The sequence below is a fragment of the Plectropomus leopardus genome, chromosome 7 (assembly GCF_008729295.1).
Source record: "Plectropomus leopardus isolate mb chromosome 7, YSFRI_Pleo_2.0, whole genome shotgun sequence".
NCBI lineage: Eukaryota > Metazoa > Chordata > Actinopteri > Perciformes > Serranidae > Plectropomus > Plectropomus leopardus.
Genome location: NC_056469.1, coordinates 27229939 through 27252901, shown reverse-complemented (window position 1 = coordinate 27252901; position 22963 = coordinate 27229939). Strand labels below are relative to the sequence as shown.

General features: G+C 40.1%; 1 protein-coding gene across 1 annotated transcript in view; it reads right to left on the bottom strand.

Annotated features, from left to right (window-relative positions):
* Positions 1-20861, bottom strand: part of atp8b2 (ATPase phospholipid transporting 8B2) — a 39300-nt gene extending 18439 nt beyond the window's left edge. The window contains exons 1-16 of the mRNA XM_042489797.1: positions 20665-20861; positions 14806-14873; positions 8052-8110; positions 7800-7913; positions 7075-7173; positions 6847-6908; positions 6158-6230; positions 5747-5817; positions 5567-5646; positions 3922-4080; positions 3761-3849; positions 3354-3541; positions 2117-2237; positions 1446-1533; positions 317-351; positions 50-209 (exon numbers count right to left, since the gene is read on the bottom strand). Coding sequence (XP_042345731.1) covers positions 50-209; positions 317-351; positions 1446-1533; positions 2117-2237; positions 3354-3541; positions 3761-3849; positions 3922-4080; positions 5567-5646; positions 5747-5817; positions 6158-6230; positions 6847-6908; positions 7075-7173; positions 7800-7913; positions 8052-8110; positions 14806-14830 — 1423 coding nt within the window. The 5' untranslated portion in view covers positions 14831-14873; positions 20665-20861. The remainder of the gene's footprint in view (positions 1-49; positions 210-316; positions 352-1445; positions 1534-2116; positions 2238-3353; positions 3542-3760; positions 3850-3921; positions 4081-5566; positions 5647-5746; positions 5818-6157; positions 6231-6846; positions 6909-7074; positions 7174-7799; positions 7914-8051; positions 8111-14805; positions 14874-20664) is intronic.
* Between the last annotated feature and the right edge of the window lie 2102 nt (positions 20862-22963).

Here is a 22963-nt window from a genome sequence, read left to right as displayed (position 1 = left end):
ATGTTTGCATTCGACCTCCCAGATCCCCCTCTCCCCTTCCCTCGCTCACCCTCGCTCTTCTCCTCGCTCATGACGGTGTGACAGAGGGAGAGCAGCCGGAAAAACTCATGAGTGTGTGCGTCTCCCACTTTCACCGATTCTAGCAGGGTGTCGTCATAGAAACAGAAATTGGGGTCCGCCAGAGGGTTGAAGGGAGTGAAGTCTAATCTCTGAGGATAAATGGAAAGTCAGAGACTCTGATAATACGCCACAAACTAAGAGTAGTACCTATGTTCTGCACTGTATGAATGTGTGTTTTAGGAAATTGGTCACTGACCTTTGGCTGAGGTCCCAGCGGGTCTGCTGCTTCACCTAAATGTAAAATACACAAACGTGTAAGACTGTGATTTATATTTTTTGTATGCGTGTGCATGGCGTTACACTCATTGGCCACTTTATTAGGTACACCTGCACAATTCAGTGTAACACTGATGCAACTGTTCTGCCATAAGTCCATAAAGTCTACTTTAATGATGACTGTAATGTCCAGGTTTTGCTGACACTGTCACAGAGGTGTTAATTCAATTATATTCTTCAACATTAAGGTCATAGTTAATGATGATGTTGTATTTAGACTGCATCATGTTCAGAGGTGTTTTCAATATTCTGCCTCATCATGTAAGTAAGTAGGGAGGACAAACGTAATGTGCACCTTTAAGCGTGACCTCACCAATAAACGTACAATTGATTTCGGATACATTATAAACTTTGTAAAGACTGTTCTCATGTACTGGTTGTATTTATGTTACCTTTGAAACATTAGACACCACAATTTGTATATGAAACACCTAATCATGAGCCAGTAATTTGTGCATAGTCTACAAATTCTTGACATTGTCTTTGACAGAAATATATCTAATAAATAAAAATAAAGATAACAAAAGTTTGAGTTACTAATAAAATGTTTTTTTAAAAATCAAAATCAAGAAGGTCACATGACCAATGTGCTGACGAGAGTAAGGGAACAGTATATTTATCAAAAGTCTGCGAGCAGGTAGAAAGGTGTGGTAGATGGGATTGACAAATACAGAACTTTCCCCCGCAGACTAGTATTTGAGACTGTTGAACCAAGTGAACTTTGTCTCATTTTAAGGTACATTTTAATGTCACCAAGTTTCTTTTCCTACACCTATTCAACATAACTTTACATTAAGTACATAACGTGACAATGCCACATTCATGGGGCTCTAATTTGATATCAAAGGAACCTTTGTATCAGGATACGCTGACAGAATTTATGGCAAACGTGTTGAATTGAATTGCAATAGACTGTGTAGGTGTACCTAATAAAGTGGCAAGTGTGTGTATTTGCGTGTGTGTGTGTGTGTGTGTGTGTGTGTGTGTGTGTGTGTGTGTGTGTGTGTGTGTGTGTGTGTGTGTGTGTCTGTGAGTGTGCGTGCATTTACCGTAAGTCTGTCCATTGATGGAGCACTTGTTGAAGCTCATGATGTTCTGAGTGAGAGTTCCAGTCTTGTCACTGAAGATGTATTCAACCTACAGGGAACAAATGAAATGGTTTTATTAAATTTACAAATACAAAGACAAAGTTATTACTGTAAAACTATTATAAAAGTAAGATTAAAGCTATGTTCTTAAACACTGTCCCATTGTGAAATAAAACAAAAAACTTAACCTAGACCAAAATTTATCTTCTCAACTTGTAATTTGAGAAAAAGGGTATATTTGATTGACATAAATGAAATGCGTTTAGAGTGGGGATTTCTTTTGACAGTTTCTGCTTAACACTAATTATAGCCGCAGAGAGCGTTATATTCTTCAGACCAACATGTGAAGTCTGCTCGTCTCTGAATTTAGACTCCTTTTAGTCTGCAGGTGCATTTCATTTGTGCAGTATGAAACACACGGTTTTATAACTCAGTTACTGCAAAACTGCCTGAAAAAACAGAAAGAAATTGATTCTTTTTAAAGAATTTACTTATTTATTGAATAACTATGAAAAGCATCAGAAACAATTATGACTGAAGGAGAGATGGGCAGAATAGACGATAAAATGAACATGCATGAAACATCAGTGCGACACACAGACTGTATTTGCTGCCTCAGTGTTGATGCCCACCTGACCCAGCTCCTCGTTCAGAGTGGTGGTCCTGGCCTCAGCCGCTGTGTTACACTGTGAGCAGAACATCTGCTGGTCCCAGTTAATGAAGTAGCTGTGGCCCAGTCTGATCACCTCCACACTGATACACAGACGGGTGAGAAAAGGAGAGAGAGAGTCACAAGTCAACCTTTTTCCCTTTTTTAAAGTTTTTTTTTTTTGGCTTTTTTGCCTTTATTTGATAGGACAGTTTCAACGTGAAAGGGGGAGACAGAGGGGATGACATGCAGCAAAGGGCCGAGGCCCGAATCGAACCCGCGGCTGCTGTGGCGAGGACGTAGCCTCTGTGCATGGGCCACTGTACGGAGCCACAGGGCGCAAGTCAACTTTAAAGGTGCTGTTGACTGTTGAGTCTCATTTTCAGGTTGTCAAATACCAACACTCTGGGTTAGCAGTTTAGTCCGACTCCCAACCATAAAGCTTCGGCAATTGACGACCTGGAAATGAGGCTCCAAAGTAAAATTTTATTTTTACTTTTAATTTAAAAATTTAACTTTTAATTTGAAATATACACCCCCACCAGCTATTCCAACGTGGTTGGTACCAACAGATGCTTGAGGCTGGTGGGTCCTTCGATTGTCTAGAGCCACTTAACTTGGCACTAACTTAAAAAATTAGCACAGCCTCTTAAAAGAATATTTCATACGCAAAGTAACCATCTGTATATCAATAACTCATCATGTGTAAATTTGTAAAGAAAACATTGTTTTCTCACATGCCTTGACAGTAAAAAAAAAAATAATAAAAACAAGACAAATATTCTTCATGCATGGAAGTAAACAGAGTCCATGTTTAACAACAGTAAAACTATATATAAACATCAGTTTAAAAACTTGGAGACAACTCGCGCAGTATAATCCAAACCTCATTTATCTTGTCGTATGCTCAGTACCTCCCCAGAAAACATACATTTTTGCTATAACAAATGATTTAAAACTGCCTAGTGCACCATGAACGTAACTAAGGTTTTGCTTCTCTGCTGTGCATGAGACTGTTTGTACTGACATGGTTTAAATGGCAACTGTATCAGGGTGGTCATGGTCCTCCCTTGTGGGCACCGATGTAAAAGGAAATGCCGTAATATAAACAGATTTGCTATCTGCTAAGATATCCGGATTAACACCCCCATATCTGTACTTCTCCACTCCTCTATACACATTTTTTTTTGCACAGTGGGACTTCTCCTCACCTGACATACAGAGAGATAGGCACCACGGTGTTGAGTATGATAACATAGGACCAGAAGGAGAGGAAGGCAGAGAACATGAAGTTGTCCACAGGAGGGTCCCAGGGCAGATAGCTCTGAAACAGGGAGCCCACCTCTCTCTCCCACACTGCGTTTCCCACAGCCAGAATCACGCCCATACACACCAGGAAACCAAAGATCTGACAGAAACACGCACACACACACACACAGATGGAGAAACATCACAGACACGGTCAGAAAGAGCACAATCAGATATCTTACATTTGGATCTCTGGTGAGTTGAGTCCAGATTCAGATAGAACAGAGGAGATATATGAAACTAGACTCAAGGCACTGAGCTCATGTCCTGAAATAGTGACTGTATGAGCCATGAAAGTGAGAGGTTTGGGGTGTCCTACCCAGAGGACCAGAGTGTTCATCAGCCGATCGATGCTCGTACGCTTAAACTTGGTTCGACCGCTGTTCTGCATCAGCTTGGTATCTGGGCCTGGGACAAAACAAGAGGAGGTTAGATCAACATCACATTCATGCTTTTACACACAAATACACACAGACACACCTGCGAAGATGACCAGGCCGTAGCAGGCCTCGGTGTTGCGGAGGACACATCCTCGCAGCAGCATGTTCTGGTTGGTGAGGGCGTATTTCTTGTCTCTCCAGTATAGAGTCCCACAGAAACGGTCCAGCTTGTTGTTGGGGGGCTCACACACCACTTCACCTTCACACACACAAACACATAAAGATGCTAGATCATAAATACAATTACAGCACTAGTATTTTTTTCCTAACTGTAAGTTGCACTCAAACCTGTATAAATGTGAATTTCAATGTAAATATCAATATATATCTTGCACTCCAAACATTCTTGTATATAACTTTAATTCCATGGTTCTGTTTCTTGCACTGTTACACTGTTACTTGTGTTACTTGTTTTGTTTTGCACTGTAAGACTCGTACTTTTTATATTTTATATTTGTATTTTCTTTTTTATCTTTTTTTTTTTTTCTATATTTATGTTGCACCACCCCACCAGAACAAATTCCTCGTATTGTGTTAACTATACCTGGCAATAAATCTTTTTCTGATTCTGATTCTGATTCTGATACAGTGTTGAATTAATCATCCATGTGACATTACACAACCAAAGGCTGAAACACACACCTTTGGTAAGTTGATATGAAGCAGAGTGTGGGTTGATTTGCTGCAGTAATGCATTTCCCGCAGCAGGTGAGGAGTGTGTGGGTGCGCTGCGCTGACACAGGTGTCTTTCGTTTTGTGAGACTAGTGGGCGGGTGATGATAGGCTGTTGTTCAATGCTGGCAGGGGAAGGTAGAAAGAGTGTGTGGTTCATGTGCGAGGGTGTGATAACCTTTGTGCTGAACACCGAAAGCTGTTGACCTTTGTATTAAAAAGAAAAATGGAAATCGAAAGAAAAGTGGAGTTGCCACCGTGCAGCTGTATGCGTCTGCACACAGTTGCAGTTTACATTCATGTCTATGAAAACATGGATGCTCACCAATTCAGTATCTGACCAAATATTCTGATCTGAGTTCTGATGTTGAGTTTTGTGTTTGTGTTTTATGCGGTCACAGTGACCTTGATCTTTGACCACCAAATACTGATCAGTTCAGTAAGACTAAGACATTTGAGTAAAATTTGAATTCCCTCATGTTGTTCTTGACATATCGAGTTAACATGAATGAGACTGACCCAAGGTCATAGAGATCTTGACCTTTAACCTGTGACCAACAAAATCTAATCAGTTCATCCTCGAGTCCAAGTGAACCTTTATGTCAGATTTAAAGAAAATCCCTCCATGTGTTTGTGAGATATAACATTCACAAGAAAGAGATGGATCCAAGGTCAGCATGACCGTGACCTTTGACCAGCAAAGTCTAAACAGTGAATTCTTGAAACCGCTCAAGCATTTGTGCCGAATTTGAAAAAAATTCCTTCAAGGTGTTCTTGATTTATTCCATTCACAAGAATGAGCTAAACAAGGGCATAGTGACCTTCCTTAAGTCCAAGTGAACGTTTGAGCCAAATTTGAAGAAATTCCTTCTAGGTGTTCTTTTGAGTTCACAAGAATGAGAAGAACGCAAGATCAGTGTGACCTTGACCTTTGACCAACCCAAAAACATTATGCCTCCGGACACAGCTACCGCTGGTGCAAAGGCACAACAATTCATTTCCTCAAAACTCACCGTCAAACGAAGCCAAGTTGTTCGGGTCTCCCAGTTCACACGTCACCGAGACTGACTGACGAACCTTCATATTCGTCTCTCTGTAAGATAACACAGCACACAGTGATTTAAATGTAGTGTCCTGTTGCTTCTGCAGATTGCGAGGTACTGCAAGTTGACGGGAAGGTGCGTGTTTCTGACCCGTCCAGCTCGGCTGTCTCGATGTAACAAAGTCCGTGAGGCTCGCTGCTGGACAACAGGAGCAAGTCAGCCTGAAAATAGATACAATAGCTGAGGTTAGCAAACACTGCACGGCACAGCGACAGAATTATTAATGCCGAGATGGCTCAGTGATAATAAAACTGATAGTATTTGCATCTGCAAACAAGTTAGTAATTAACAGGAAGTCGTGTTGCCTAATAGAGTACATACTGTACTGAAATCTATTACAGTATTTCATGTACAATACAGTAGAATTACCCATCATGATCATGTGCATATTTGAACAGACTAGAGAGCTGCAGGCGGATCCCTGAACAGCCCATCGCTTAATTCACTTGATTAAAATGAGCCCTGCTGGACCAGTGATAACTGGGTTGGACACACACTTACTGCCACAAACTGGTTGTTTTCCAGTTTAATGATATCACCCACTCGAACGTTCATCCACTTTTCATTCTGAAGCCTGAAACAGGGAAACGGAGACAAAGAGTAAATTAATTTAAGGGACTGCTATTTATTTATGAGAGGGGACAGGATGGTACAAAACAAGGTATTTTTTTTAGCACTGGGAGGTAGTTATGTCTTTGATTTGTCATAGGAGAGGGACATCCAGCTTTAAAATACTGTATTTTTTACAGGTTTCCCACACATTTCCATTGATCAAAATTTCCCAAATCTTCCCACTGCTTTTTAATGACCCCAAACCTCCAAGTAGGTTTTAATTAAAAGGCATGTTTTATTTAAAAATGTCCAAAATCACACCATTTATCAGCCAGAAACTCTGAAATATGGTTATTTATGATTGAGGGAAGCTCACTAGTCATTCAAGGAGGCTCAGGGGAAAATATCTGACGCTCCGGGGAGGGTCATGAGATAAAAAAAAAACCACAAAAAAAACTCTCCCCCTTTACCCTGATGAATAAAGTGCAGTCCCTGAGAGTTAAAGAAGTTAGGAAATTGTTGTGATTTAGGAAACCTTGCAAAGAAAAGCCAATAAAACTTGAATAATTATTTCATAATCATCAGATTTAGTTTAGGAGACAAAGCTGTGGCTGTAAATTATAAGACAGGAGACTCACGATCCGCGGATGAGGACCTGAGACTGACGGTTGTTCACTTGGTTGTCGCTCTTGTGACGAAACTGCAGGAGACAAACAACAGTGTGAGTTTTACAGGAGCTGAGTCGAGGTCATCACATTTAAGAGGCCAATTATGAGTCTGCTAAAAAATAATGCGCTGTATTTCACTGTGACATTATTCTGCCAGGAGCAAAAATTGTGTCCGAGGTGCTTCAAAATAATGCTTACATAGTCGTCTGTGGCATCCTTTACTGCGGTGATGCTCAGCACCAGAGCTAAAGGCACGATGGTAGTGAACCAGGAGAGGGAGGAGATCTGAGGTATTAACTAGAGAGAAACGGAGAGAAGGTTGATTTGCAGATTAGTTTGAAAGAGGACACAAAGGCAGAGTGTGATTCAGAGTTTGGTACAGCTGACCCTCACCACACAGCAGACTGCTCAGCTCCTGATGAGAATTTCCTATCAGATTATTTTGATAATAGTTTGGGGATCGTTTCATACAATTCTCTGTCTGTATTATGTTTTTGTTGTTGCTGTTTTTAAACAATGATACATACTAAATAGGCTTCTTTTTTGACAAATTCTGTGTTTTAATTGCGTACTTAGCAGAGATTAAAGGCTCTCTGAATTTAGCTTGTGTTCAGGTCTTCTTCTGTGTGAGGTTTAAGATTATATCTGACCTTTAAAATAAGCAGAAAAGTTTTCTTCACAGAATTACATGAAATGATGAGATAAAGGCCTACTGTAAAAAATGATTTAAAGTTTTCCTACACCCTGGAAATCAATACGATATAGCGACCCCTAGTGGGAGTCTGTACCCCCAGGTTAGGAAGCACATCTTTACAGTTAACTTTTCAGCCTGTGACACTCCAGCTGCACCCACACACACTCAATCTGTCCGTCCCTGGCCACGCTTTAGTCCCTCTTTTCCCTCCTTCACCTTCTCTCCTCACCTGCAGTATGAGCAGGAAAAGGAAGTAGGTGTTGGCTACTTCCTGGAACTGCTCAAACAAGTTGACGGGCAAAAAGGTGATGATATTGTACTTGGATGTCATAATACAGTTATTCTGGATAGGGAGGGAAGGGAAAAAACAGAAAATTAGTTAGACTCTAACAGTATTTTAGTTGAATTGTTTCAATCATTAAATGCTCTTTTGTATTTTAAGACTGAATTGAAAAGGACATACAGGAGAAAACTGTCTTACCGCGTACTGAAACTTTTCGTTGTACTCTCTGTCATTGGCTCTGACCCTTCTCTCCTCCTCTGCAGGAACACAAGACACAAAATTAGTTATCAAAAGAACAACATCACGGAAAAGATATAACGAAAGCATCCAAACCGCTGCATCTGTGTGTCAAAGTGCATTAAAGGGCCAATTGCATTTCCTAAAGAAAGTCAATATCATCCTCTGGAGACCCGGACAGAGAAAGAGAGTGAAGGAGACAGACAGTTCACAATGTTTGGGCATTTATTTAGAAATCAATGAAGCTGGAGTAGTCTGCACGAGGTTGTTTGAGTATTGGATCAGACACAATCATTTTGTCTCACACACCAGGATTAATAATCAGACTAATTAACTCTGATCTTTAATCGGCTGCTGACTCTTAAAGGGATACTAAGTTTCAACCACCTTTGTACCATAACAAACTGAACTGTGGTGAACTTCTCTCAATCTTACCAGCGCCCAGATCTCCACACTCAAATTAGGCTGCTGCTCGGATGAACTTTAATTCCGTGTTTCACTCACAAAGTGTTATAAAAGCAAACGAGGATCAAGGCAGTGTTTATCAAACACAAATCATTATTGTGTTACTGTATTGCCTGTTTCTAAACTTAAATGTTTTCAGAAAGACATTTTTGTGCACTTTTTGGTTGTAATACAAGACAGGTTTCCTACAGCTTCAGGCAAGTTAGATTTAAGACTTTCAGATATTTTTCCAAAATGTTTAATATCTCTATATGACTCTTTTTGTCCAGTGAAAACATTAAATTATCTTAAAAATAAAAACAACCTTTTTTGAGCAGAACGCATGAAAGACACTGAATATTTCAGTTATAACAATCTATGTAGTGTACCAACCAAAGTGGGAAATTTGTTTGTTTTTTATTATTTTATTTGCATGTAAAATTCCAGTGCCTGGATTCCCGTTATGATAAGTTTAAGAAAAGGAATTTGAGAAATCATTTAGCAAAAATCATGTTGCCAATTATTTTACAATGCAATTTCGGAAGAAAAAAACATTCATAAAAATCCTTCTTCCCATAATACTTAAATAAGGCCTTTATTTTTAGATAAATAACATAAAATGCCTTTTAAGGCTTTTTGAGGATCTGCGGTAATCCTGCAAAAAATTGTAAACAAGAAGCTAAAGCCATACTGTTTCCTGTATTGTGAAAGTAGTCGGTGAAAAACTGGGATCAAACAATAAAACTAGGCAGTGCTGATAAAATATAAAACAAGATTCTGTAACTGCTTTGCCTATTTTTTGCCCGAAATGTTTTCAGGCGCACATAGTAGCTTACCATTTAACTTTAATGCAAGGTTTGTTTCCAGCTGGTTGCCATATTGTTTCCTGTGCAACATCAAAGCTTGCATTACATCACCCACCAGCGCAATGCATTCTGGTCATTGTAGGTTTTCTACCTCTTGAGCGAAAGTGAATGCCACCACCCCTTTCCTCATTTTTCTTTAGTCATGTCACAACAATCATAAAAGTATTTAAATCTTTGCTGCACAGACAGCCTATTTTTTCTATTATAACACCATCTTTCAAGCAGTAAAATACTTCTTAAATGATTTAATGTACCAGATGGGACAGACATGCAACACCTAACTGTATGAGTCAACAGGAGCACTGAGAGCCATTACAGGTAGTCAGAGGTGAAGCATTACATCCATTACACCTATGATTTAAATCTCTGGAGAATAGCAGTAAAACGGTGAAATATCCTCCCCTCTCTGTCCTGACCCTCCTCTTCATGCTCTTGCTGTTTTTAGGTTTCTGTTTATGCTGAAGCAAGGTAGTTTGGGAGTTCCCCTCCTCCTACACCAGGCCTGTCTCCTCTAATATTGATGAGACTGCTTTTTAAATGAAATGACTGGCCTGATTTGCAAAGTGCTGTGCACAGTGCACGTGCACACACACATGCACAGATAGAAAATTCAGGGCCAAAAGCAGGTTTTCACAGAGACACTGTAGCTCCGAAACCACCAAGTCCTCAACACACTTTTGACTGACGACCGAGAGGCACAGGAAGGGACATCACACAACAGAGGCCCCATAATCACACACACACACAATAAACAAAGACCCTGTGGTTTCCTGTGTTTCTGTGAAGCACCGTGTCATCTTTGTCTCTGCCCTACAAAACAAACACAGGCCACTTGAAGAGATCCCATCCGAGCTCCCCTTTGTTGTTACAGGTTTTAAGACAGATCTGGTGCGGCAGATGAGCTCCAGTCGACTGCAGACCAGCTGGGCTGTTGTCACAGTGGATTTAGTCAAGTTAGAAAACAGAGATCATCTGCCATCTCGCCCTTTGTTTCACATTTTAAACCTCAATAAGGTCCTCATACCTAAGGAGAGTTACAATAAGTGTAACAGAATGAGTGGACAAACTGTGATGAAGTACCTTGATTGGTCCGGTGTTACATCCACGTTAAAAACAGACATTCCTGACAAATTCTATTATATATAATATATATCAATATTATATGTATCCATATCGACACTTTGATTTCATGATACTGAATGACAAAGACTGTGATAAAGGATACTAGTTCTCTCCGATGATTGGCAATACTGCACATAAATACACCAAAAAAATATTACAGCTTGCAAAGTGTAAATACGACAAAATCAAAAACATGGGAAAAAGGAAATTAGCAACATGATAAGAAATGTTCCACAAATTGCAATTTAAAAAGCTAGGGAAAAACTATATTTATAATGATCCTAATTTCGTGTTTATATTATTTAATTTTTTTTAAACTAATTTTTAGGAAAATTTCTTGTACTTTTAACTCATTTCTTGCTAACTCGGGGGTTATTTCTTCTTGTGTTGCTCATTGTCTTCTTCCCATGTTTTTGAAAGAAATCATGCCAATTTGCTCAAATATTTAAATAACTGCCCATTATTCACCCCCTCCATGGCACTTTAAAATAAAAGCTCTTCTTCCCGAGAATTCACTTTAATTTACAATAAAGTGTTTATTTAAACGAACTTGACATATTTATGAGTCACTTGCGGTCCATTCAGTAGCTGCAACCCACTTCTGGACTGCAACTCACCACTTGGGAACCCCCGTTTTAGGACATAATTTAACTAATATGTACTGTGTATGTAAATTAATTTGAGTGCAGGTAAGTTACAGTTGTTAGATTGAGTTTATATAAAACTGCATCATAAACGAATCCATCTCTGGCTGATGGTATTTGATCTGCCCACTCTTCTAAAACGCTGGTTAGTATAACAATATCAGATTTGTCTGATCGTGTAGGTGCACATTAATTTTGTTGAAACACTTCCAGTCCTGTCCCTCCTCTTTCCTTTTCTGTCTGGCACCACTCCAATCTACCTGAAGGTCGTTGCGTTGCTTTGTGTTGAGCAGAGATCTGTCTGACAGGCAGTGCCAAAGCTGCATTAACCCTCCATGAAGAGGGCAAGATGCTTGTGCCAGGTAAGCACACAGAGAGACACTGAGGCTTCTCAGCATCTGACGTAAGGACCAGGCGGTGTCTGTCCCAGCTGTGCAAGCTGACCAGCCCGAGCTGAATGCATGAGCATCTTTAGCAAACTGCCCATTAAGTGTTTAATGTCTCGGACAGCTTCAAGGGCATTAAAGCCCTGACGCAGAATAGATGCTGCACAGCAAGTCTGTATAAATCTATAAAGCTCCATTACTGAGAAACTTTCAGTTGCAGCCTCACTGTGTTGCCAGCATAAGGTTTCCATAAACAACGGAGACATAAAGGCACATAAATATTGATTCAAACTAAAATACTTACTATGTTACACAGAATGGCTAACCCTGTCATCTAAAAGCAGTCAATTTCTTTTTTTTTCATCCCTGTCTCTTTAACACGCTGGACATGTGAGGACACGTGCCACGGCTCAGAATCCCCTTATGTCTTTGTGAGCGACAAAACAGGTCGAAATCATGACAATAATGTCCAAAGAGCACAGTCAGTCTGAGCTGTGGGAAACGCTATTGTCACTGCCATGACTAAAGTCAGGATCAGACTCTGTGCAGAAGTAAACATCACTCACTGTGCTGATCTAATTAGATGAAGACAGGATGGTAGAATCATCTGCAGTCATGCGCGTGCACACACACACGCACACACGCACGTGCACACACACGCACACAAACACAAACACACACACACACGCGCGCACACAGAGAGAGAGTGATCTAATTTGTTGGAAAGCGATGCGGGTGACACAGTGACAGACTGGTGGGCTGGAGGTCAAATGAAGGTGCACATCCTGTGCGATTTGTGATAGTTAAGCTAAGGAATAAGGATACAGACGACGAGGCAGTGCAGCGACAGTGGAGGCTGGCGCCTGGAAGATTGATCAGTGTCTCAGGCAGCAGAGAGAACAAGGACATCATCCTACTTATTTATGCAAAATTCAGATTCGGATAAAGTTAGGCTTGTTTACACATGGATTGGATTCATAATCAGCACTAAAGAGGAAAACAGTTCAAATTATGCAATCACTTTAAGGCACATTGTACAGCTTCTCTTCATTTTGGGACACAAAACTAAAAAAAAAAAAGGACGAAAACTCAAGCTGACTGTGATCCAAAATACTGAAAAGCAGTGAGAAAGTGAGGAATAAACATTAAACATCTATCATGAAGAATGATAATGAGCCCTGTTATTTAATCTACTGAGCAGATCAGATGCTGATGCCTAATAAACAGAGTGAAAAAGCTCAGACACAAAGTGGTACAGCACAAAAAAGCCAATATGTAATATGATGAGGTGAGTGCGCACTCATACATAAACACTGCTAAGTATAAAATGGGGTGAGCGAGATGAAGAAACTTGGACTCGGTTTTGATGAAAGTGAGAAATGATGTTTATTTGAGATGCGGTTTTTGCATTCAACAGCCTCCTGATGATGATGACGGTGAAGACTGTGGGACAATAACGAGGCCATTATTGTCACACAAACTCGTACCTGTCCGCTTCTTTTTCGATTTGGCTCCATTTAGTCCTTTCTGTTTCTTTCTTTTCACGGGGAGAACTAGCGGAAACCATTTCTCCGGGATGTCTTTCGGGACTGTCATGTTGACTTTTCTAACAGTCACTGTCTAAATCCTCGCTGCTGTTTTTCAATGACCGCCGCATCTCTGCAAGGACGCGGGATGAAGCTCCGCTCCCAACTTCAGTCAAGTTAACCGCGCACGGACCGTCCCATCCCTGCCTCTCTGTTGCTTCCTCTCCCACCTCCCCAAACACGCGCACACGTGCACGCACGCACTCACACTTGGTCCGTCCCTCGCTCTGGTTTCTCTCTCTCCTGCCGCAGAAACACTGAGGTCAATTTTTATTATAATAAATTCAAGCAGCAATTTTACAGTTATTTTGACGCTAGGCGCCGGATCCGACAGCTAATAAATTATATATATTATAATATTAAATAGCTATTTAGGTTGCTTTCATCCCAAAGATTGCAAAGTTTTTGTCTTGATGACGCACAAAGTGTTTTATCAATGCTGCACCACAGCCTCATCACTCATCTGACGCACCCATGTTCAAAGTCTGCAGCGTCAGCTTTAAGTCTCATCCATAACATAAACACTGTCCGCTTTGGGCATTACGTAACCGCATAGGCGCTTGGTTTGACCGACGTTACCATGGCAACCGCCTCTGCAGGGATCCCACAGCTGAGCGAACCGCTGAGTGAGGAAACCGGGCGCCATTTTGGATCTAAGTGCATGAGGTAATCGGAGCGTGGCTGTGGCGTTTGGAGCCAGAGTGGCTCGTGCTGTGTGCAGTTTCCTGCACGTTTTGAAAATAAGAAGGTGCACTGCAGTGGGCAGGGCCAGGCAGGTGCCTGTGCACGTGCTGCGAGCCTCGTGCCAATACATTAAAGCTTGCCGACGTGCTTTGGGCACCTATATGAAGCATATATTTAACACTCACGACACATAAGAAGGACAAAACGATCAAAAAGTAAGGGAAAGCTTGCATTAACCGCTGCAGGTGCACAAATGGCTGGAAATAATCACCATGTTGACTATTGTCATATACATTTTAATGCCAGAGCTGTCGGACGGTGCATTTTGGTCATTACTGTTATAATTAGAAAATTGTCTATTTAGGCAGAGCAGTGGACTGCATGCATATGGTTTCATTTTAACAATGGGAGGGGGGGCATAGGCCTATTAGGCAGAGGTCTGGGTGTTCTCAACCAGGAAATTTCTTGCATTGTGGTGAATTTTTATGCACTAATTTGTTCCTTTTCTGCCTCAACTTATGTCTTTAATTTTGTCAAAATAAAAGCCTTTGCTTATTTCATGTTTTTATGGGGGGGTTCTAAAATAAAATCTGGAAATCTGAAATCTGTACATATGCATCTTTTGTCAGATTGCCCAAAAAACTGCATCCACAGGGTAAAAAACAAAACCCACCAAAAAACAATGCCATTGAACACTGCATGCATCTATCAGCCTGACATGCAGATTGGGTTTGCAGTTCTTCAATGTGTAAATAATAATGAAAGCATATAAATGAGAGTGCTGTCTGACCACAATCCAGTCAATAAAAACACTCCAAAACCAGGTTTCAGTCAAGAAACTGTGGGACCTTTTGAGCTTTCCTGCCATCACATATCCCCCTTACCTTGTTTCTCAACTATCATGACATCACGACCACTGACTCTCAAGAAACTCGCTCACCTGAATGCACAAGTGATTGATGTGTTGACTGATTGGTACTGACCTGGAGGAGGCCTCTTTCTGAACATCTCCGCTCTGCCGGCGTCCTTCTGCTATGGCCCATGAGATTGTCTGCACAGGGAAAGGAAAAGAGGTGAAGGATGCAGGACAAAAGAAGCCTTAAAGGGATGCTATGCTGATTGATTGCTGAATAATGTGGGCCGTATGTTTGAGTAAACTGTAGCAAACTTCCCTCCATCTTACCAGCACCCTAACCTCCCTGTTTATTACTGGCTCTGTGGCTGTTGATCCAACTAAAGACTGTACTTCCACGTTTTTATAATGCCGCCAAGACAACCAGAAAGAGTACAGAAGCAGATTGAGAGAGCCACCCCTCTCTCTTTCTCTTTTCCTCAAACTCAGACCAAACTCTGATGACACTGTAAGACTAGGTAGTGCTGATCAGATATAAACCAAGACTGCCTACATTTTTTGAGACATATTTCAGTGCATTGTTTGGCAGTGATAGGAGACTTTGTTAACAAAAAGCAGGCACCATACTGTTTCCTGCGTTGTGAAAACAGATGCTAAAGAACTGAGATAAAACAGTAAAACTATGCAGTGCTAATCAAATATAAACCAAGATTCTGTTACTGCGTTGTCTATTTCTTGCCTAAAATGTCTAAAAACCAGTGCACTGTTTGGCTGTAATACGAGAATTTGTTAACAAGAAGCGGGCACCATAGTGTTTCTTATTTTGTGCAAACGAAGGCTGGCGATACAGAGATCGAACCGTAAACCTGGGCGGTGCTGATCAAATATGAACCATGACACTGTTACTGCATTGCCTTTTTCCCGCCTAAAATGTCTTAGTGATGTGTTTAGCTGTAACACGAGAATGTGTGAACAAGACACAGTCACCATACTTTTTCCTGCATTGTGAAAACGGGGGCTAAAAGCTCTGATCAAACTGTAAAAGTAAGCAGTGCTAATCAAGTCAAGTCAATTTTAGTCCATTATTACAAAACATGGTTTGCCTCAGAGGGCTTTACAGTGTACGACATCCCTCTGCCCTTAGACCCTCACATCACCCAAGTTAGTGGGTTACCTAGTTACCCATTTCTTTCCTAAAATGTTCAGAAACACTGTTAAATTATGAATTGTGATTTTTGGGCCATGTCTTGTTTAGTTGCTCAGTGCTTTCTTCTTGTTTTTTGGTTGGTTTTTTTTTTTTGAGAAATCAAAGTGATTTGCTCAGATTTCAAAGAGTAGAAAGAAAAGATGGTTGAAGAGGTTATAAACAAAATTGTGAAGGAGAAAGGGCTCGCTTTTTAAAAAGCCAAACAGTGAGATATCTGTGCTTAATTGATGCATTCTTCTTTTTCGTATATCTTCCTGAAATTTCAGGTTGTGAAAAACATTTATTTGCATCACAGAAGAGAGAAACTACAAAACTCAATCAGGCATTACAACCACTATACACAGCAGGATACACACCCTAGACTATCTCTGGTCTGTTAGAGCCATAATGAGGAAATGACATTCAGCAAAGAGCTTCATCTGTCTCTGTGGCACACTGTGTCTGGGGACCGGTGGCTCGGACCAGATCCACTGTCACTCTCCTGCTACAGTGGCTGATAAAGAGTCATGGAGCACACTTCTTTTCTCTTCTCACTTTCCCCTCTACGCATTTATGCTGACCTGTTAATATCACACACCTCGCTGCTCTCACTCTTTGTGTTTTATCTCGGCAGAAAGATGAGAGATGAGGTTGCGGAGTCCTTTTACATCCCAGTCTTGGGTTTGTAGTGCAAGGTATAAACAGTATGGCAGACAGGGGCTGGAGGCAGCAAGCCTCCAATCAATACTCCTGAGAAAGAGCTGCTGTGCCTCTCTGCACGCGAGCTTGGCCGATCGGCTTTCATCTACAGTTTCAGGCATCGTCTCTTGCTCCGTCATACACTCTCCTCTTTTATTGCATGCTTTCCATTCACTTTCTATACTGTGTGCCGAGAGTTATTTACCATGTTCTCTCGCCTCGCTCCAGTCTTGTCACGTCACTCCCTCTCTCTCTCCATCTGTGGCTGCCGTCTTGTATAACCCTATAGACCTGCAGTGCCCCGTGAAATAAACCCAGCAACCCCGGGGAGTGAGAACACCGGGGACACACTGAATATCTGAGCACCTTTCTTAGCCTCCAGGCCAGAGATTCCTTTCATCCCTCTCACTGGAGTCAGACTCGAGTTTTAGAGGATTTGGAACAAAAAAACCCTGAAAACACCAAAATTCAGTACCTCAGATATTAAAATCTAAATAAACAAAGAATATGTTGGATACAGTGGGTCATTTGGTGGTTTTCCTGCTCTGAATGCAGGTTATGCACTTCCTGAGCAGAAAAAACACAGCTATTGATAGTTAAGCTACATAATCATCATGGTGAGCGCAACCTGCTGTAGGGGAATGTCTTTAACGTTTTGTCTTTTGAATAATGTTATCCACCGTCTGCTCTGCTGTGTTCAGCTTAATGTGCACAGCACATTCTCTGTCTTCAAATGATAATAGTCTGTCAGTGGTAGCACACTATAAAATTGTGGTAAACTACTGGCAGCTGTAGAATCCTACAGTTATTTTCAGTCCGTTCTCATTCCAAACCCCTCAAATACCGCAGCATTTGCAGTGCTTTCGGCGTCAGATTCGAACACCAAAGGCCACCTTTTCGTGACTCGATGATATGCCATTGGGCAGCGTCAGTTGAGAACGTGGCCGGACAGAACGATTTGCAGTGTTATTATATGTCACTGGATGGCAGCTGCTGCAGCAGCATGATACACAGACGGTCGGCATAAGTTGAGAATGCAGCCAGATGGAACCTGTCATGTCAGCATGATATGCCGCTGGACAGTGTCAGGTTAAAACGCTGTCGATAACAACGTAATGTGGAGGAGTCCGGTGTTCGCTTTTCTGTCTGAATGTGACTTTTTATTTGTACACGTTACTATGCACCTCCTTTGCACCTCCTTTGCCTAATCCTAACCGTCGGTGCCTGCTTTTGTTTGCATCCTGGTGTCGGTGGTCATGTGCTTCTGTTGTCTTAACATAACCACATGTAGCGTCATCCACCATGTGCATTCACTGACATCACTGTAGCGGCGTACTGGTATGTCAACAGTAGACGCAGAAGAATATCTAGAGCGTTATATGTTGACACAGAAGTCTACTGCAAAGTGGCAGTATGTTTGTTCATTAAGATCCCCATGAGCTTCTGTTTTTCAACAGTCTTCCTGCGGTCTCCATAATATTTACAATATTTGATGACTTGGGATGAGAATGTGTTGTTATTTTGCAGTGTCACTACAATGTATTACTTTAACAGTGTATTACATTTAGATGTATTACAGTATTCTACAGAACAATGTGAGGTTTACACCAGCAGCAACCTCTAATGCTGAAAAACCAAGTGCCAAAACTGCAGTTTATTAAATAGCCACTAGAGTCTGGCTCCAAAACAGGGTTAATCCCCACAGATCCTCATGTTAAAATGTCCAATTAAGCTGCTGATTTTTAACATGTTTACAGCCTTTTACAGAAAAAAATGTTTTTGGTCTCTATAACTAATTTCAACATTTATGACAACTGTACAGAGGTGACTTTTATATAACTCACCCGTTACATTTTATTAAGGCCCAAAGTTACTCATATTTAAGAGCCGATAAGTGTCCTCGACTTTTCAGTCAGATTCACCCCAGCAGTCCTCCACAGCACCAACCTGTCGTCCAAATATAGTCACTTCTGGTCTAGAAAACCAAGATGGCAACTGATAAAATGCCAAGTTTCGTGCTTCAAAACAGCAGCCCACAAACCCATGGGTAATGTCACAGTAGCTACTTCCCTAATTTACACAGTCTATGAAGTTGTTTACAGTGTAATTTTCACAGCTCTAAAAAACATCAACGTTTAAGGTGTTTTACTGTATTATGAAAAACTTTTTAACTTGAATTTGGCTGTATTTTTACAGTAATTTGTCACAGTGGAGGGTATTTTACAGATTTGTTAACCTCGTCTGCTACTGATTTAAAAACAATTATTTTCTATGATATCTGCATGACATCATATTAACACCAACCACAGCATCAGACTGCTGTTGTTAAGATCATAAGAATGCCAGCCAAAAAAAAGCGAAACAGCAAATTACCAGAATAACTCTGACAAAGTGAAACCATAATGCACTCAGCATGCTCTGGGAACAGGATGTGCATTTCTTGGGGAGTAATTAAATTACAGGATTTTTATCTCCTCTGATACACGACCACAGTAGAATGTATTTTTTGTGGGATCTGCATGACACCTTGTTAAACTGAGCCACTGAGTTCTGTAGGTCACCGATGTTTCTATAATAAGGAAGCAGGGAATGACAGAAGACAAAAATAGCTCTAACAAAGTTAAGTCATCACGTAATTGGCCGGCTCAGACGGCAGGTTGTAGCCTGTTATGTCTTGAAGAGGATGTGTGTAACCAGCTGTGCCAGCTGTGCAACAATTGGCGCTTCAACATCCAGTGTGAATCAGCCATCACGGTCAATCCATGTGTACTCGGAAGCTGGAATTTCTGACTCAGAAACTCACCAACCCTGACCTCAAAATCCAAGATCGCTGCTCCAAGCATCAACAGTAGTGAAAATTGTAGTAACATAGGTTTGTTTTTTAACACTTTGGTCTTATTTGTGTGTTATTTTTGTCATTAAATTAGTTATACACAGTAGGGGTCTACCAATAATGTTTTTTCAGGGCAGATACCGATTATTAGTGGTTAATGAGATCGATAACTGATATTTGGAACCGATATGCATTCACAATAAAAATGAAAATCTTTCTGATAATATTTAGAATTTTTAATATGACAAACTCCAACACAAAACTTTGTTTAAAGGCCCTTAAAAATGTTTAATCAAAACTGAAACTTCAAACATCATATACAGCAAGTTCCCAGCAGCTTTTCTTTTTTTGATAAGGTCAATTGAAAATTTAAATTAAAAATGAATAAATAAAAATGGTTCACTGAGGTTTTTCAAAGTAAAAGTTCCTCCCATTATACTTTCTTTGCATGTATTGCAGACTGCCTTCCCTGGTGTTGGTTAAGTGTAATAATACGCACACCTTTTCATTAATGAATTTTATCAGCAATCATTAAAATAAAACACCAAAAAAGATAATCAGCAAAATGACAATGATCAGCTCTGATAATCGTCCAGGCGTATAATCTGTCATCCTCGTTTGTATATACTGATAAATATTATTAATGTCTGTTTATTTGCTGGCTCCTGGCTTCCTGTCACTTTGCAAAAGTGGCCTCCAAAGCAAGTTGAGTATCCCTTCTCTATGCACTCAACACATTATCTGTCTTTGTACAATAAATAAGTTGGTTTAGGGCAGCTGTTAATCTCTTCTGGTGTGTCAGTTTTGTATCTGCATGACATTTAAATTTAGATTTTTTCATAAAGAAGCACAGAACAACATAAGACTAGAATAAGCTACACAAAGTTAAGTGAGTATAATGAGTATAAATGAAATTAAACACCATAAAGTCAAAATGTTCCGTTAGAGATCCATTACAGGAAATGTAGTGATGTCTGTGGTCAGCAAACAGTGACATGATAAACTTTCACTTCGACTTTGGGAAAATGTTCTGACTAATCTCGGACTGCACGGAGCTTTAAAAACCCCTAAAACTAAGAACTGTATCTTCTGTAAGAGCTGAGCAGCTTTATTGTAAATCACATAGTCTGGCGCAGTAATAAGAGCTGAACACCTCACAGTGAAAACCGAGACACACGTCGATATTTTTGCAGCTGAGAAACTGAACAGCGAACCGGCTGCACATACATGATGGAGGCGGCTGAAGCACCGGAGCTACAACACAAACCTACCTTGAAGTTGGCGTTATAAAGAGGTTTGTGGTGGAGGCATGCTCGCTGCTCCTCCCGCTGAGGTCATGCTGAGGTTTGAACTGGACGCTGGCCCCGTGCGGAGCTGGACGGTCACTGGAGGAGGGAGGGGGACCAGGGATGATGCGCTGGAGACACCGTGTCGAGGTGAGGGAGGGGGTGGCTTCGGCCAGGAGAGAGGAGAGAGGAGGGGCTGCACCTCCTTCACCTTCTTCACCTCCATCTGAACCTCCTGCATTTATCCACCGAGGATCTGACACTTTGCTCCCCATCAGATGTGGTGTTTTCACTGTTTGGAGACACAAAGTTTTATTTTATTTATTTTATTTTATTTTATTTTATACCCACGATGGCATGTCTTTTTTTTACACATTCAATTTTTTATTTAATCATAAAAATCTTTCTACTTTAACAGTCTGAACATACCATGTATGTATTATAATGAAGTCGGAACACACACATTGTTTTTTTTTTCCTTTTATCAATAGCCATGTGCTTTTTTCTCCTTTTGTGTCACACCGCCCTCTACTGCCCTGTCAGCATTATCTCCTGCAACATCTGTTCGTTGTGCAAGGTCGTAACATCTGCATTATCCACAACATATTCAAATATTAGACTGCTATATTTATATATTTAATTCTAACATTACACTACTCTATTTATTTATTTATTTATTTTAATCCATGTTAACAAATTTCCAAGCAATAATAAGGAATTAATAACATCTAGGCATTTAATTAAAAGGTAGAGTAAAAGACAAAAAGTAAAAAACAAAAACTATAGACTGCAAAGGTGTAGGCTGCAGCTTCCATCATTTCTTTTATTTAATTTGAGAAGTAAACCACACCATTTCAATTCCTTATCACAGCCATACTATAAGTTACCCCTTAAACAGATACATGTCTATTTTTTAATGTTACATTCTTGTAGAAACTTACATTGAATCTGTAGATTCAATGATTAAATTGTAAACATATGCTACTTATATTTTACTAGATGTTGAATTAAGGGATATACATTTCAAAGGAAATATGTTTTTTTATTTTGATATAATTTAACCTGCTCAGAACCCAATTATGTTCCAATCAAACACAAACAAATATTGTAATGGGGGATTTCTACTCTAAATGCACTCATAAATCAGGAGAAATGTAAAAATAAAAAAATTATAAGGATACTTTGTGTTTTTTTTTTCTCTCCATTGCAATGGATGAAGTATCTTAACACAGAAAACACAGACACTAAAAATGACCCCAAAAAATGGTCTAAATAGACCTTTACTCAGAATAAATAAATTCAAGATTATTTATTTTTCATGGATGGTTAACTCATATCAATGACTTTTGAAGTATTTCCTAAAAACAGTGAGTTGAAAACCTCCTGTGATAAATATTCTATAGGATCATAATCAATAGGATGCTTTATAAGCTTATTGTATTGTTAGAAAATCAAATTAAAATACCCTGGCCTGACAAATCATTGCAAAATGCATATTTAAATGGAAAAAGTGTTTTCAGGGAACATGTCATTCAATCTGGTAACCGTAGCAAAATGTTGCACAGTATTTTAAGATTTAATATGCCACAGGTGATATTCAGATACCCATTTTTTAAAAAATCCTGAGTAAAAGCTGTAAATCTTTTCTAGGATTTTTAAGTATTATTACATATCATGTTTACTTTAAACATAGTTTAAACCCAAATTATGTGCTTCAACAATATGATTTACTGACTGAAACTTGCCTTGCTTTTCCTCCATGCTTCATGGTCAATCTTGGTTTTTAAAGAAGGGGTCTTGTCTCTACTGCAGTCCCCTTTAGATGATGTGGGACATTGTGATTGGCTCACAGACCAAAAACCTCTTGGATGAAGTCAGGTGACAGTGCAGATCTAGACATTCTAGAAAAGTTATGCCCATTGGAATGGATGAGGATCTGAAGGGGTTAAAACAATTAAACATGTAGCCCAGAAATCTTTTGGACCTCTATCAAATTCAAATTACTTTACTGTTAAAACATGTTGTTGATGACATTGTCCTCTACTGTTGGAAGGAAAGGAGATTGAGAAATGGGCTCACGTTTTCTCTTTCTCTGTTTTTCTAAGCTGAGAATCTCTGGGAGGAGGTACAAAATGTGACAAAGTTTTGGTTTAAAAAATAATATTTTGAGCAGAGAAGAAGCCAAACACCACTGAGATTGCTGTCATGTCCTTTTCTAATGAGCAGTGGTGTAGTGGAGGCTACATGCAGGTATATGCAGTACACATCTGGCCATTTATACCCA